Source organism: Martes martes (assembly GCF_963455335.1).
Source record: "Martes martes genome assembly, chromosome: 5".
In the NCBI taxonomy this organism is placed as follows: Eukaryota; Metazoa; Chordata; class Mammalia; order Carnivora; family Mustelidae; genus Martes; species Martes martes.
The window spans coordinates 49088406-49103869 of NC_137892.1; the positions used below are offsets into that span (position 1 = coordinate 49088406).

Here is a 15464-nt window from a genome sequence, read left to right on the forward strand (position 1 = left end):
TCCAAAATTTCCTGACGGAAGACACTTTGCACAGTGTTTAGGAAGGAACAGATAAAGGCCAGATTAGTTTAGAGGAGAAGGTGAATTGATTGTATCCAGATCAGGTTTTCTGGGGAGATGAGTTGGAGGAGAGGAATAAACAGAATGGTGGAAGAAGGAAAGAAAGATTAATTGAGTGAAAGCAAGAGTAAAAGGGGAAATCTTTTCCTAATTTGGTTGACAGTATAGCATCTAAGGAGCAGAAAAATAGATATGTGTAGGCAAATAAGAATTAGTGACCTAAGATGTGACGATTAGAACTCTAGTCCTGGGAGATACTATGGGGAAAATAAGACAAGTTTGGGCTATGCTATTTCATCCTTTTTGTTTAATTTTGCTTTAATTGGACTTTCAAAAAATGAACTTATCACAGAATTATTGTTCCATAAATTAAGAACCTTCACAATAGCCCTTGGGAGAACACTGAGCTAATATTAATAGGAAATAAGGATTGCTAATTAATGGACCTCTACCATAATCATTGCTTCTTTAGAACAAAAATGATTAGATTTAGGTCATACATATTATTCTGTCCTCTTTCATTATTAAGTCATAGAGATGCATTGAATTGAAATGGATTTACCATTCAATATTGTTACACTTCTGGAATACAAGATTATTCTAAATCCAGGTCATGAAGGTAAGACCTCTTCATATAGACTCCTCAGACCCTACATAATTTTTAAACAGGTAGTTCTATTAGATTACACTGTCTTGATTCTCCAAGATTTTTTGATTCTTTGCTTGCTTTATAAATACAGTACTTGTAATTAGAATGGGGATGCACAAAGCCTTCTTAATTTCTAGCTAAGCAATTAAAGAACGAGGAAGAGGGGCACCTGGGTGGCTCAGTGGGTTAAGCCTCTGCCTTCGGCTCAGGTCATGATCCCAGAGTCCTGGGATCGAGCCCCACATCGGGCTCTCTGCTCAGCAGGAAGCCTGCTTCTCCCTTCCTATCTGCCTGCCTCTCTGCCTACTTGTGATTTCTCTCTCTGTCAAATAAAAAAATTAAATAATTAAAAAAAAAAAAAGAACGAGGAAGAATTCTTTTTTGTGGTTTTTTTTTTTAATGTTCAGTTAACCAGCATATAGTACATCATAAGTTTTTGTGTAAATGCTCAACAAATCCTTATTTGCATATAACACCCAGTACTCATCCCAACACATGCCCTCCTTAATACCCATCACCTGGTTAACTCCATTCCCCTACCCCCCACCCTTCTGTAACCCTCAGTTTGTTTCCCGGAGTCCAGAGTCTCATGGTTTGCTTCAAGAATGAGGAAGAATTTTAAAGTCCAGAATTTCGGCTTATAAATATTTAGTTCCAAAGGGACATCTTTAAGGTTTAGAAGGTTATACTAGCCCCTCCAACCACATGAGCAGAGCTTAAAAGAAATCAAACAGGCAAAATGAGAAGCAAGCAACAACTAAATAAACACAATATATTTATTCTCTTTTCTTTTTATTTTTAGGTCATGATTTTCATGGTCAAACCTTAGTTATATGCTGATTATGCATGTTTGTGTTCTGTGGCACACCTGTGGGAGAACGATGGGTGTGAGCAGGGTTGTTTAGACATAGACTTTAATGTTTGTGGGCCTAACATCAATTTAGAGATGAGATAGAGTTTTTGTAGGTACTTGTGAATTTTTTTTTTAAGCCTTATTTTACTCTTTAAGAACAGGACTCAATTCCACAGTTTAAGTTGTCTGACAGGTCTCTCTCAAATTTGTGGTCGTCAGTAAAAACCTCTATCATATGGTTACAGGTCTGATGCCAACATTTTAAAGTTTAACTGAGGTGAAGTGGATTGCCCATTAAATTGGTTTGTTTTTTGGAAACTTCTTTTTAAATCCATGTGATGAAGGTAATGTTTTTTTCACAAGGAATCACCAGGCCTTACATTTTGTCTAAGTGGCATTCTCAGCATTTTCTCACAAAATGGCACTTCGTGCTTACTTTATAAGAGCTTACAAATTTTCCAATTTGTCATTAAGCCTCAAGGTAGTTCTTAAATACATATTTAAAGAAGTAACAATAATAAAGGATGAATTCCTTAAATTCTTGAAAACTTGATCCCAAGCGCCATTTGGTGAGGTTGGTTCTATTCTCCACATGCTTAGAGTGTAAGATATTTTTCTATATTCAAATGGTAGTATATTACAATTTTAAAAGAAAAAAACATTAATTATAAAAGCAAAATCAATCTTTGTTTATTTTAAGTTTTTTTTGTTCTCCTGAAAGGAACTGATATCACAATTATTTAGATAGAAGTTATTTTTAAACATGATTTCATGAATTATGTATTCTAGATTCAACAATTAAGTTGCTTCTCTTTAATGCTATAGGAGGGATGCTTCTAAGGCCTTAAAAACCCATATCCTTTGTCTAGTCATTTTCTCTTTTAGTTAAATTTTTATTTCAGTTTCAGACTAACAAAAAACATCAAGATTCCTCAAATGCTAATATTTTACCATATTTCCACATTTGCATTCACTCTCTCTGAAAACCACTTTTTTCCTGAACTGAGAGTAGATTACATACATTTGTTCTTATATACTTCAGTGTGTATTTCTTATTTTTTTTTTCAAGATTTTATTTATTTGACACAGAGAGTACAAGCAGGGGGAGTAGCAGGCAGAGGGAGAGGGAGAAGCTGACAGAGAGAAAGGAAGAAGCAGACTCCTTGCTGAGCAGGGAGCCTGATGTGACGCTTGATCCCAGGACCCTGAGATCATGACCTGAACTGACGGCAGGTGCTTAACTGACTGAGACACCCAGACACCCCTAGTGTGTATTTCTTAAAAACAAGGGCATTCTCCCCTGCAAAGTTATGGACACTGGGGAGGGTATGTGCTATCGTGAGTGCTTTGAATTGTGTAAGACTAAGGATTCACAGATCTGTACCCCTGAAGAAAATAATACATTATATGTTAATAAAATTTAAAAAAATAAATCAGTAGACTTTGGAAAAAGACAAACAAACAAGGGCATTCTCTTTAATAATCACAGTATAGTTACCCATATCAGAAAATAAATAATCATGAAATAAGAGCATCAGACTGTAGACCTTATGCAGATTTCACCAAATTAATCCAATAACATTCTTTATAATAAAGTAAATAAAATATCAATCATGTATTGATGTCAGTTGTCATGTCTTTTTTTACTCCTTTTGACTAGAACATTTCCTAGTCTTTGTGTTTTGTGACATACCACTTTTAAAGAGTACAGACCAGCTATTTTATAGAATCTCTGTCAATTTAGGTTTGCCTGATGTTTTCTCATGACTAGATTCAAGTTGTCCCAGACTTAAAAAAAAAAATAGAATTCTATAAGATGTGATTTTACAACTCAATTACCAGTTTATAAACACTGAGAATCAATATAGTTATTTAATTGTCATATTTGTATTAAACAGAATACTCATCTCCAGCTTCCCAAAAGAAAAGAAACTCATAGGAGATTTTATATGCATTTCTTAAAGAATAAACTTTGTTTAATTGCTGATTTTATTAATTTTGATGGCTTATGGAATCACATAGATTATTTCAGTATATACTGAGAAAACAAAATGTACAAATGTAATAGTATTCATCTTCTCTTTTCACAGTAACTCCTGAATGCCCACAGAAAGGAAGAAACTTTTTCCTCTCCTTTGATAAACTCAAATTCTTATCACAACTCATAAAATCCTTCTTGAAGCTGGAAAAAAATGTTGAAGAATTATTGGAAGAAATATTAGTATCTCTCAAAACACCCAGAAATATTTCAGGTAACATGATCTTTTGTTTAAATTTATATACCTATTCTCTGTGTTTTCACTTCCTGCCACTGAATCTATACTATAACTTGAAAAAAAAAAAAAAAGATAGTATTCCTTAAATAAATGTTGACTGTAATGCACACCATAAAATTACATTTTCATCCTTTATACATGGCAAATTCCATAATTCCAAGGGACAAATCATTATAAGTCAATTCTGGATAATAATCTTTAGATAAAATCAGATTAATTTTTTTTTTTTTTTTAATTCTGAGAAACACAGCCTGGCTTATGGACGAAAACAAGCAGACTGGATGACCTAGTAGCTCGCCTTCTGTTTCTAACGGCCAGATGACCTTGGGCAAAATATTTCGTTTCCTTAGACGCCATTTACTCATCTTCAAAATGATGGTGTAGGACTAAACTAACTTTCTCTTTGTTTTCTTTTACTGTTATGTGTTTCATATCTCAGTATGTTATATAAGGTTGTGAGAATTCAATGATTTAGTGTATGTATTTAAAAGAATGTCTAGTACGTAACAAGCAATAGACTCGAGCTTTATAAAAGCAATTCAAATTATATAATATGTTGTTTTAAGTTTAGTTAATCTTAACAAAATCCTTTTGAAGAAAGCTCTGCCCTAGGTGGAATTCAGAGGCATAACAGTTAAAATATGTTCTCTGTGTTCATATCTATACTTATAAATATTTTCATCTATATCAGAATGAACTACACAGAGTTCTCTTTTACATGGTATCATGTATCAATTTAAGAACAATAAATACAGCTTGTGACTGCATTTGCAAAATAAAGTGAGGGAACCGAATGATTAACAATCAATCAGAAAATTTCAAAACCCGATTTCTTAGTAAGGAATTACATTTACTTTATTATGTTGACTTTTGTATTTCCTTATTTATTTTGCCTGAGTAAATCATGTTGAAAAAGTTACAGGTTTGAAGTTTCTTTTATATTAAGCATAGCTTACCAGCCTTCTATGTGTCCCATTAAGTTTAAGTAGCACTACTAAGTTATCAAGTGGATCATTTTTTTTCAAACTTGGAGATAATTTGAAGAAAAAATGGAGGTGGATTTCAGGGTTCTAAAGCTGTCAAAAAAGTCCAGTAAGAAAATAATAAAAATATAAGAAAATATGAAAATTAAAAGACAATGGAAAAGTAGATTTAATTAGGAGATAATACAAACCCTAGAGGGTCTTCTAGATTAAATCGACTGAGTCGAAGAGATATCTGAGTAGATAAATATGCCATCCTAATTTTTGACTGACATGTTGGTGCCTCAAGCAGTGGACACTTGGTTTTGCTCCTCAACATCCATCATGCCTGGCGAAGGGTTTGTGTCTCCCGTCCACATCTCTAGCAGTTCTCTTCTGAAGTGTGGATCAAGAAACAGAGTGGACCACAACACATCTAGACTCTTACCTCTTGAAACTCATATTGTTTTGGTCCTAGACTAGACTCTAGTGAAATTAGGTGAATTTTAAGAACTTTATTCCTTTAAAGGCAGCATAGGTTGAAAATTAAATTGTATGAGAGAAGTGTTATAAAGATACAAAACTCAAATGACCAACAATTGAAGCAAAGGTTTGATATACCGATTTCAGAAAAAGAAGAAAAAGAAAAAGCTGGTTCAACTCATTCAGATTAAGATCAAGCGATGTTGAGACTTATAAATGCTATATATTTGAGGGAAATAGTTACCATTACTGAATAAAACCAACAGAGAAAATATATAATTATGCTACGATATACTGCCTTACCCAAATTTATCATTATATAAGTAGCATGGCAGATAAAAGTAACTTCAAATTCATATTAATAAGAATGTATTATAGAAATACAGTTGTGGGTTATTGAACAATGTACATGGAAGGAATCTTAAAGCACAGGTATAAGAAATATCTTAAGTACTAAATCATCCCCATGTGATATATGTCTTCCTCATTGTTGAAATTCATATTTTTTAATAACAAAGCTAAGATTGATTTAATCTGACATAACTTTATATAAAGGGCTCCCTGCAAAGAATGATCTTGAGGGAAATTGTCAAGAAAAACTTAAATTTTATTCAGTGTAGCCAACTTAATGAATTCTTATCAAAAGCATTGGTTTTTTAAATCAGGAAGGAAAAGGTTCCCTGAAACGGATGATTAAAGAAACCAAATGCATCTTAAGTTATCCTGATAGTTAATGTTTTGCTTGGAAATCTTGTGTGGGAGGGAATAAGGGGAAAAAAAGACCAAGTCATTTGGTTTCCTGTGTATTTCTTTTGATTGGAGCATATTTTGCTAATAAAGATCTTGGAAAGAGTTGCCTACTATGTCCATGTAACCAAAACAGTGTGGTGAAAATGAGGGCTTTTTTTTTCCTTATTGTCCAGATGTTTTAAAAATATCCAGGTGCTTAACATCACATAGAGAAAATATAAAGATGATTAAATATTTTACTTTGATGTTTACCACTCTATTGTCCATTTAGCTAAATTGTCAGTGCTCTTAATAATTTAAATATGATACAATAGATCCTGTAGAGACATATGAAGTATTTTCAGAGGAAGAAATATATTTAGTTATTATATTTATTTACTTTTATTTTTTGGTCATAACTTGATGGCTTTCTATTTTGGTCATTTCAGCAAACGATAGGACATTATTTGACTGTTACGGTGCCTTATGGTATTTCTTTTAGATGATCATATCTTCTGGAGCGGCCTCAGGTTTGATTTATGGGGCACTTCTAATGCTCCTTTGGAATACAGTTGTTCTTCGGGCAGTTCCTCAAATTTTCCAAAGGTGGCATCTGAGATTTATCTAAACCAGGAGGTTTCTTGGCCCTCATTTTTCTTTAGCCCCAGCAATGACAAAGAGCAATGGCTGCTTCAATTGGATGTAAGAAGAACACTTAGGGTTTGTCTCAGAAGAATCAAAGATTTCAGATCTTCTGAAAGATTGTTTGTACTCTTAGGGGGTCTTAAGAGGGGTCAAATGGCTTCTAAGAGTTCCTTAGCTAGATGGTTAAGGGATTGTATTAGGGAGGCGTATGTAGTTAAGGTAAAGAGGCTCCTAGGGTTTGTAAAGCTCATTACACTAGGACTTTAGCTGTTTCTTGGGCAGAGAGGTCGAAGGCTTCCACATTGGAAATTTGCAAGGTGGCCACCTGGGCTTCTCTTCATACTTTTTCATAGTATTATCTCTTGGATGTAGTCTCTTCCACAGATTCAGCTTTTGGTGGGAGGTTGCTTGTGAGCCAGAAAAGAACAGTGAAGAAAAGAAAGACTTGTAGTTCCCACTTAGAGCTGCCAACAAGGCAAGTTGCTTTGTAGTGCACACAATGGGAGCCTATGAAGACCAATTTGGGTGTGAAAGTGGATGTCACAGGGAAGTACTGCCAACCTCTACTGTCTATGAAAGAAAGCGGCAGTGTGGAAACTAACCAGAAATGTAAAATGAACCACAGCGAACTCTTTAGGGGGGAGACTGTTTAGCAGCTGGCATTCCTGTGACCCTCTGCACTCTACTGAGGTCCTTAATCTGGGCATGCTCTTAAGGAAACCAGTGTTGACTGCATACAAATAAGTATGTTTTAGCGTGATGAGCCAAACATGGGCTACTTCTCTAGATAATGCTAATAAGTGTATAGAGTTTTCAATATATATTTAAATCAATGAGATAATTTTTCCCATGTTCACAGAGCTCATTAAGTTTGACAATGCCAAATTTTGATATTGACCATATTGAATTCCAAACAAATGCAAAAATGCCACAATTCATTAAAACCACAAGGCATCTTATTAGTCTAGAATCAATCTTACTAATACTACCTTAAAATGATCCCTTTTGCTCTTTATATAGGATTAGGTTTTTAAATTTTTTTTAATTTGGGGGGGGAATTATATTTGTAACTGCTTGATAATTTTCTGTCTTACTGTAGAACTGCTCACTGGCAAAAGAAGTCTTGGGAAGCTTATCTTTTTTTCTTATTCATCTTGAAAATAAGCAAATGGTTTGTATAAACATCAAAGCATGTTACTTTCAGTGAATAAGCATAATGTATTTGGAAGTGAAATGATAAATATAAGATAATTAACTTTTTTTAAAGTCTTAAACTATAGCTGCACCATGGCAGATAGTTATTTCCAGAAATAGATCTGCAAAGCCTGTAGTTTGAACTAGTATTATTTTTCCAGAGTTAAATATCTTTTTAAATTAGCTGGTTTTATGAGCTCTCTGTAAAAAAGTAAGATGACATTAACAATCTAAGCATTGTCCCTTCGTGTTATTAACAATTTGATCTTTATTGTTTTTTCTTCTTTAAAATTTGTTTTGAATAGTAGTTGATGCATATAGTAAAACTTTGAACAAGATAAAAGAGTATATAGTGAAAATTAAGTCTTTTTCTGCTCCAAGTTGTCTAGTTTTCCTTTCCAGAGACAATGACTTTTGTATATATCCCCAAGTTAAAATAATGTGAAATCTTGTCCTACTATGCAGAACTTCTTTTTTATTAACACTTATATAGAAAGATCTCATTCTTCCTAATAGGCAAATAATTTTCCAATGGCACATGTACCATAATTTAACCTGTTACTCACTGATGAGCATATAGGGTTTTGTTTTCCTCTTTATTTACTACCACAAAACATGATAGAGCAAATTTCCTTGAACTTTGTCTTAAATGTGGACATGCATATCAGGACAGTACATTTCTAAAGTGAAATTGCAAAGTGAAAAGATACGGTGGGTAAGAGGATGAAAAGACAACCCATAGACTGAGCAAAATATTTGCAAAACACATATCTAATAAAGGACTTGTATCCAAAATATACAAAGAACACTTAAAATTCAATAAGAAAGCAACAACAAAAACCCAATTAAAAAATGAGCAAAAGATCTGAACAGACTCCTTACCAAAGAAGATATACAGATGGCAAATAAGCATATGAAAAGATGCTCAACATCATATGTCATCAGGGAAATGCAAAGCAAAACAAAGAGATACCACTACACACTTGTTAGAATGGCTAAAATCTGAAACACTAACAACACTAAATTCTCACAAGGATGTGAAGCAACAGGAACTCTCACTCTTTGTTGATGGGACTGTAAAATAGTATAGCCTCTCAAGCAGATGATTTCATTGTATCTTACAAGCTAAACACTGTCTTGTATTATCTAGTAATCACACTCTCAAATATGTACACAAATAAGTTGAAAACTTACGTTCACATAAAAACCAACACATGAATGTTTATAGCAACTTTATTCATAATTGGCAAAACTTAGAATCAACCAAGATGTCCTTCAGTAGATGACTAGATAAATAAATTGTGGTGCATCCAGACAATAAAATATTATTCAGTGGTAAAAATAAATGAGATACCAAGCTACAAAAATAAATGGAGGAATGTTAAATGGATACTGCTAAATGAAAGAAGCCAATCTGAAAAGAGTATATACTACATGATTCCAATTAAATGACCTTCTGGAAAAAGCAAAAGTGTAGAGACAGTAAAAAGATCAGTAGTTGCCAAGGGAAGGGAAAAGGGGAAAAGAGGTGAGTAGAGGAGATTTCTAGAGCAGTGAAATAATTCTATATGAAACAGTAATGATGGATACATGACATTATGCACTTGGCAAAACCCATAGAATGTACAACACAAAGAATGAATCCTTAATTTCAAAATGAATTAAAGGTCTAAATGTAAGGCCTGAAACCACAAAAATCCTGGAAGGGAGCATAGGCAGTAATTTCTCTGACATAAGCCCTAGCAACATTTTTTTAGATATATCTTCTGAGGCAAGGGAAACAAAAGCAGAAATAAACTATTGGAACTGTATCAAAATAAAAACTTCTGCACAGTGAAAGAAACAATCAACAAAACCAAAAGGCAACCTGGGAGAAGATATTTTAAAATGATATATCCAAGAAAGTCTTAGTAACCAAAATATAAAGAACTTTTTTTTTTTAAGTTTTTGTTTATTTATTTCAGAGAGAGATAACAGAGGGAGAGTGAGAGGGAAAGGCAGACTCCCCTCTGAGCAGGGATCCCAATGCGGGGCTCAATCCCAGGGTTCTGGGATCATGACCCAAGCCAAAGGCAGATGCTTAACCAACTGAGCTACCCAGGAGGCCCCAAAATGTAATGAACTTGGAAAACTCAACACCCAAAAAGCAAATAATCCAAATTAAAAATGGACAGAAGACATGAACAGACATTTTTCCAAAAAGGACGTCCAGATGGCCAACAGACACATGAAAAGATGTTCAATATCACTCATCATCAGGGAAATACAAATCAAAACTATGAGGCTATGAGGTATCACCTCATACCTGTCAGAATGGCTAAAATCAAAAACACACAAAAAGACAAGTTTTGGCGAGGATGTGGAGAAAAATTACCCTCTTGCATTGTTGGTGGGAATACAGACTGGTACAGCCACTCCGGAAAACAGTATGGAGATTCCTCTAAAATTTAAAAACAGAACTACTCTACAATCCAGTAATCAAACTACTGGGGATTTACCCAAAAAATACAGAATCATTAAAGGGATACATGCAGCCCTATGTTTATAGCAGCATTATCTGTAATAGCAAATAATGGAAACAGACCAAGTGTCCATTGATTGATGAATGGATAAAGAAGATGTGAGATATATAATGGAATATTATTCACCCATAAAAAGAATGAAATCTTGCCATTTGCAATGACATAGATGGAGCTAGAGAGTATAATCCTAAATGAAATAACGAAATAAGTCAGCCAGAGAAGGACAAATACCATATGATTTCACTCATGTGGAATTAAAGAAACAAACAAAAGAAGAATAAATAGGAGAAAAAGAGTGACAAATCATGAAATAGACTCTTAATTATAAGAGAACAGACTCATAGATATCAGAGGGGAGGTGAATGTAAGGAGTAAACTTGTCCTGGTGAGCATTGAATGATATGTGGAATTGTCGAGTTGCTATACTGTACACCTGAAACTAATGTAACCCTGCATGTTAACTATATGGGAATTAAAATTAAAAATTAATAAAAATGAATCATAATATAAACTATGGGCTTTAGGTAATAATAATATTGGTTCCTTAGTTGTCAAAAATATACCATACCAGGGGCACCTGGGTGACTCAGTAGGTTAAGTGTCTGATTCTTGATCTCAGCTCAGGTCTTGATCTTAGGGTCATGAGTTCAAGCCCCAAAGTGGGCTCCTCGCTGGGCATGGAGCCTACTTTAAAAATATATACACACATATATACACCACACCATTGTAAGATGTTAACAGTAGGGGAACTGAGGACGGAGAGAAAGGGAGTAAATGGAAACTCTGTATTTGCTACTCAGTTTTTCTGTAAGCATAAATTTGCTCTAAAAAATAAAGTCTATTAATTAAAAAAAAATATGGACATTTGAGAAAGAGTGCCAAGTCAGTTTGTCACATCTATTTTGACTGCTAATGATATTTTTGTTATGCAGAATTTTTTAATGCAGAATTATGTTATGGCTTCTGCATTTTTGCCCTTCTGAAAAATCTTTTTTACATAGATATTTTTAAAAATATTCCATATTTTCTTTTAATAGCCTTATAGTTTAATTTTTCTTTATTTAAAAATCTTTCATTAATCTAGATTTTATTTCAGTATTAGAATCAATTATTTATAGTACCATTTTTTAGAGGCATAGTAAAATGCAAGCCATAGAGAATGCATTTTTGGGACACTTGGGTGGTTCAGTCGGTTAAGCATCTGCCTGGGGCTCTGGTCATGATCCTACAGTCCTGGGATTGAGTCCCACATTGGGCTCCCTGCTCCTTGAGGAGCCTGCTTTTCCCTCTCCCTTTGCCTGCTGCTTGCTCCCCATCCTTGTGCTCTCTCTGTCTCTGTCAAATAAATAAATACAATCTTTTTTTAAAAAAAGAGAGAGAGGGACAACTGGGTGGCTCAGTGGGTTAAGGCCTCTGCCTTCGGCTCAGGTCATGATCCCAGGGTCCTGGGATCAAGCCCCACGTTGAGCTCTCTGCTCAGCGGGGAGCCTGCTTCCTCCTCTCTCTCTCCCTCTCTCTGCCTGCCTCTCTGCCTACTTGTGATCTCTGTCTGTCAAATAAATAATTTAAAAAAAAAAGAGAGAGAGAAGGCATTTTAGGTTAGATGGTATAACACTGATCTAAAATCCTCTCTGTGTTGTGGTATATGATGAGAAATGAAGCAGGATTCCTAAACTACAGTCCATAGGCCTTGGGGTTCATGAATGCACTGTGCAAGAGGGCCTGGGAATTCCCAGTAGTGTATGTGTATGTGTGTGGTGGGGGGTGGGTGGGGGGGTGTGTGCACACCTACCATGCAATCATATTGTGCATTTTGGATGGAGTATTCTTTCACTAATGAAGTTCTCAAAAGTGTTCACAAATCCAAAATGATTAAGAACACTGGAGTTGAGGAAAACTTTTCCTCACAATACATAAACTCTGATAAAATTTTCAAAAAGGATATTATTGCTTACCAAATGGAGTATTTACCTTTCTAGGGAATGCTTTTGTAAATTATACTACTTAAGAATCATTCATGAGGGGCGCCTGGGTGGCTCAGTGGGTTAAAGCCTCTGCCTTCGGCTCAGGTCATGATCCCAGGGTCCTGGGATCAAGCCCCGCATCGGGCTCTCTGCTCAGCGGGGAGCCTGCTTCCTCCTCTCTCTCTGCCTGCTTCTCTGCCTACTTGTGATCTCTGTCTGTCAAATAGATAAATAAAATCTTAAAAAAAAAAAAAGAATCATTCATGATTATGCTCAAAGAGCCACATTTAGAAAAACAGAAGACAAAAACCCTACACATCTTCTAGATGATTATATCTGTCAGAAAGACAGATAAGAATCAGTCTTTGAACTTTGTTTGCTCAGGACATAAGCAGAAACCGATTCTCAAGATCCTAAAACTTTAAAAAAAGGGCATCAAAGTTTATAATTAATCATCATATATCAAGGCTAAGCAAAAACAAAAGGTAAATGCTAACTCATTCATTTCAAATTAAACTATAATTAATAGACCCTTATTGGAAAAGTGGAAAGATTCCTTTTTTTTTTTTTGAAGAATCCTTACAAGTCTTTTTTATTTTTTAAGTTTTCATCTATTTATTTGAGAGTGAGAGAGAGCATGAAAGGGGAGGTCAGAGGGAGAAGCAGAATCCCCATGGAGCTGGGAGCCCGATGCAGTACTCGATCCCAGGATTCAGGGATCATGACCTGAGCTGAAAGCAGTTGCTTAACCAACTGAGCCACCCAGGTGACCAAGTGGAAATTCTTGAAGATTAATTTTTGGCATATTTTTATTACATTTTTGTAGCTCTAATTTTTTCCCATGGGAAAGACTTCCTTAATTCTTAAAGATAAATATGTGGAAATATTTCCATTTTAAAATAAGATCATTTCTTATCCCAGGGTTTGTATCTTTCCAATGGATTATTGATATACTTCTTAATAGTGTAATTTTTCCTGATGCGCTGATGTTTACCCATGTACTTCTGTTCTTCCTCATTTCAAGAAAAGATGTATTAATGTGCTAAGGAACATCACCATTTCTTAAATGCACCATTCTTAAGTTTAGAAGTTAAATTTTTAGGGATGCCTGGGTGGCTCAGCTAGTTAAGGATCTGCCTTCAGTTTGGGTCATGAGCCCAGGGTCCTTGGATGTAATCCCATATCAGGCTCCTCACTCAGCAGGGTAGCTTGCTTCTCCCTCTGCCTGCTGCTCCCCGTCCTTGTGCTCGTACTCTCTCTCTTTCTTTCTGACAAATGGATAAATAAAATCTTAAAAGGAAGAAAACTCAAATTTTTAAATGGACAAGAAGATTAATGTTATTCTGTACTGTCATCCTACATTCTCAACATGAAAATGTATTAATGACAAAGGGATCTATGTTTTACAGATTATATATACATGTATATCAAATATCAATATAGATAGCATATAAATGCCATCAAGTTGTATGTATGGAAGGGGGCTCTACATATTTTGATCCTGTAGTTTGTTTGTTTATTTTTTTAAGATTTTATTTATTTATTTGACAGAGAAGAGAGAGAGTGAGAGAGGGAACACAAGCAGGGGGAGTTGGAGAGGGAGCGTCAGACTTCCTGCTGAGCAGGGAGTGTGCTGCCAAACTCCATCCCAGGACCCTGGGATCATGACCTGAGCCAAAGGCAAATGCTTAATGGCTGAGCCACCCAGGCGCCCTGATCCTCTAGTTTCTGTAATGGTGACATCACCCTACATCTTATTGACTATGTTCTGTGCATCTTGATATATGTGTTTGTATGTCTATACTAGGGACAGAGCTTTACTGCCAAATTAATTTTAACCTGAGTCTATTAATTCCATCTGATATGGTTTTTCTTAATGTACACTTTTGTGTTTGTTTTGTTTAGGAATTTTGGATCCATCCAGTCAAGAAGTTATGATAGAGAAACCCAGAGCAAGTGAAACCAGAGTTCCTTCAGAGCAATTGCTACCGGTCAAAGAGGTGAATGAGGAAAGAAGGGTGGTAGTTTTTTACTCATATGTAACAGTATCGTATGTCTGTAAATCCATTATGAATCACAGTGTCTTGAGTTTTACCCTTTGCCACTAAAGAAAAAAATTCCTGTTTGAAAATTAGCTTATAAGTTCTGGCAAAAATTGGATTTAGTGGGGACGCCGCTCTCTTGCCCAGTCTGTTCCCTGGAAGAAGTTAGGGCGCTGCAAGTGAAGAAATGTTTGTTCTTATCCCAATTCACTGGCTACACTCTGAGAATTTGTGCTGTAGATACTTGTTGAAGGCAAGAAAATGGACATTAGAAAGGAAACGAAAGAGGAAAGAACAGCTTGAACTGGCCTCTTATTTTAGAGTGCCCTGCCTGTGCCTGTCTGTTCTCAGATCCATTACCACTCTTTCCTGCTCTGTTTTGTTATAGAGAACTACGCCTTCCAGGATTCTAGGAAGTTTGGGCCCATGGAAGGCGGTAATAGAGGACTAGAGGGTGGATGGAGAAAAGCCAGGGTACTTCTTCCCCTCTCTCTGTTTTAGGAAAAATTTCCTCCATGGACCCTGCTCTCAACACACAGCTCCACCTGTCAGGTCTGCATTACCTTTAACTGAGGTTGTTAGCCCCAGGAACTACACTCCCATATACAGTCCCTTTGCTTGTTCCTCCAGCCCTAGAAGTGGCAGTGGCTTCCTACTCTGTTAGTATCTGTCTTGCTCCCTAGCGCATGTTTAGCTCGTCAAAATTCCATCACTTTTAGTAACTAACACCCTACATTAAAATTCTTTCTTATGAAATACCTCATGTGGTTTCTGTTTTCTGAATGGATCTTGACTGATATAGCAGGTAAATATGTAAAAGGGCAAAAAATGGGCACCTGGGTGGCTCAGTTGGTTAAGTGTCTGCCTTCAGCTCAGGTTATGATCCCAGTGTCCTGGAATCGAGCCCCACATCAGGCTCCCTGCTCAGTGGGGAACCTGCTTCTCCCTCTCCCTCTCCCTCTGCTTCTCCCCCTGCTTGTACTCTCTTATTCTCCTACTCTCTCTATTTATTTATAAATAAATAAAATCTCTAAAACAAAATTTTAAAAATAGAAGGGCAAAAACCCCCCAGAGCTTTAAACAGA

The 15464-nt window shown here is 35.6% G+C and overlaps 1 protein-coding gene across 1 annotated transcript in view; it reads left to right on the plus strand.

Moving 5' to 3' along the window:
- KIAA0825 overlaps positions 1-15464 on the plus strand; it is a gene marked incomplete at its 3' end in the record, with an annotated part of 203430 nt that overhangs the window by 106514 nt on the left and 81452 nt on the right. Inside the window, exons 5-6 of the mRNA XM_080804280.1 lie at positions 3653-3814; positions 14243-14337. Coding sequence (XP_080660406.1) covers positions 3653-3814; positions 14243-14337 — 257 coding nt within the window. The remainder of the gene's footprint in view (positions 1-3652; positions 3815-14242; positions 14338-15464) is intronic.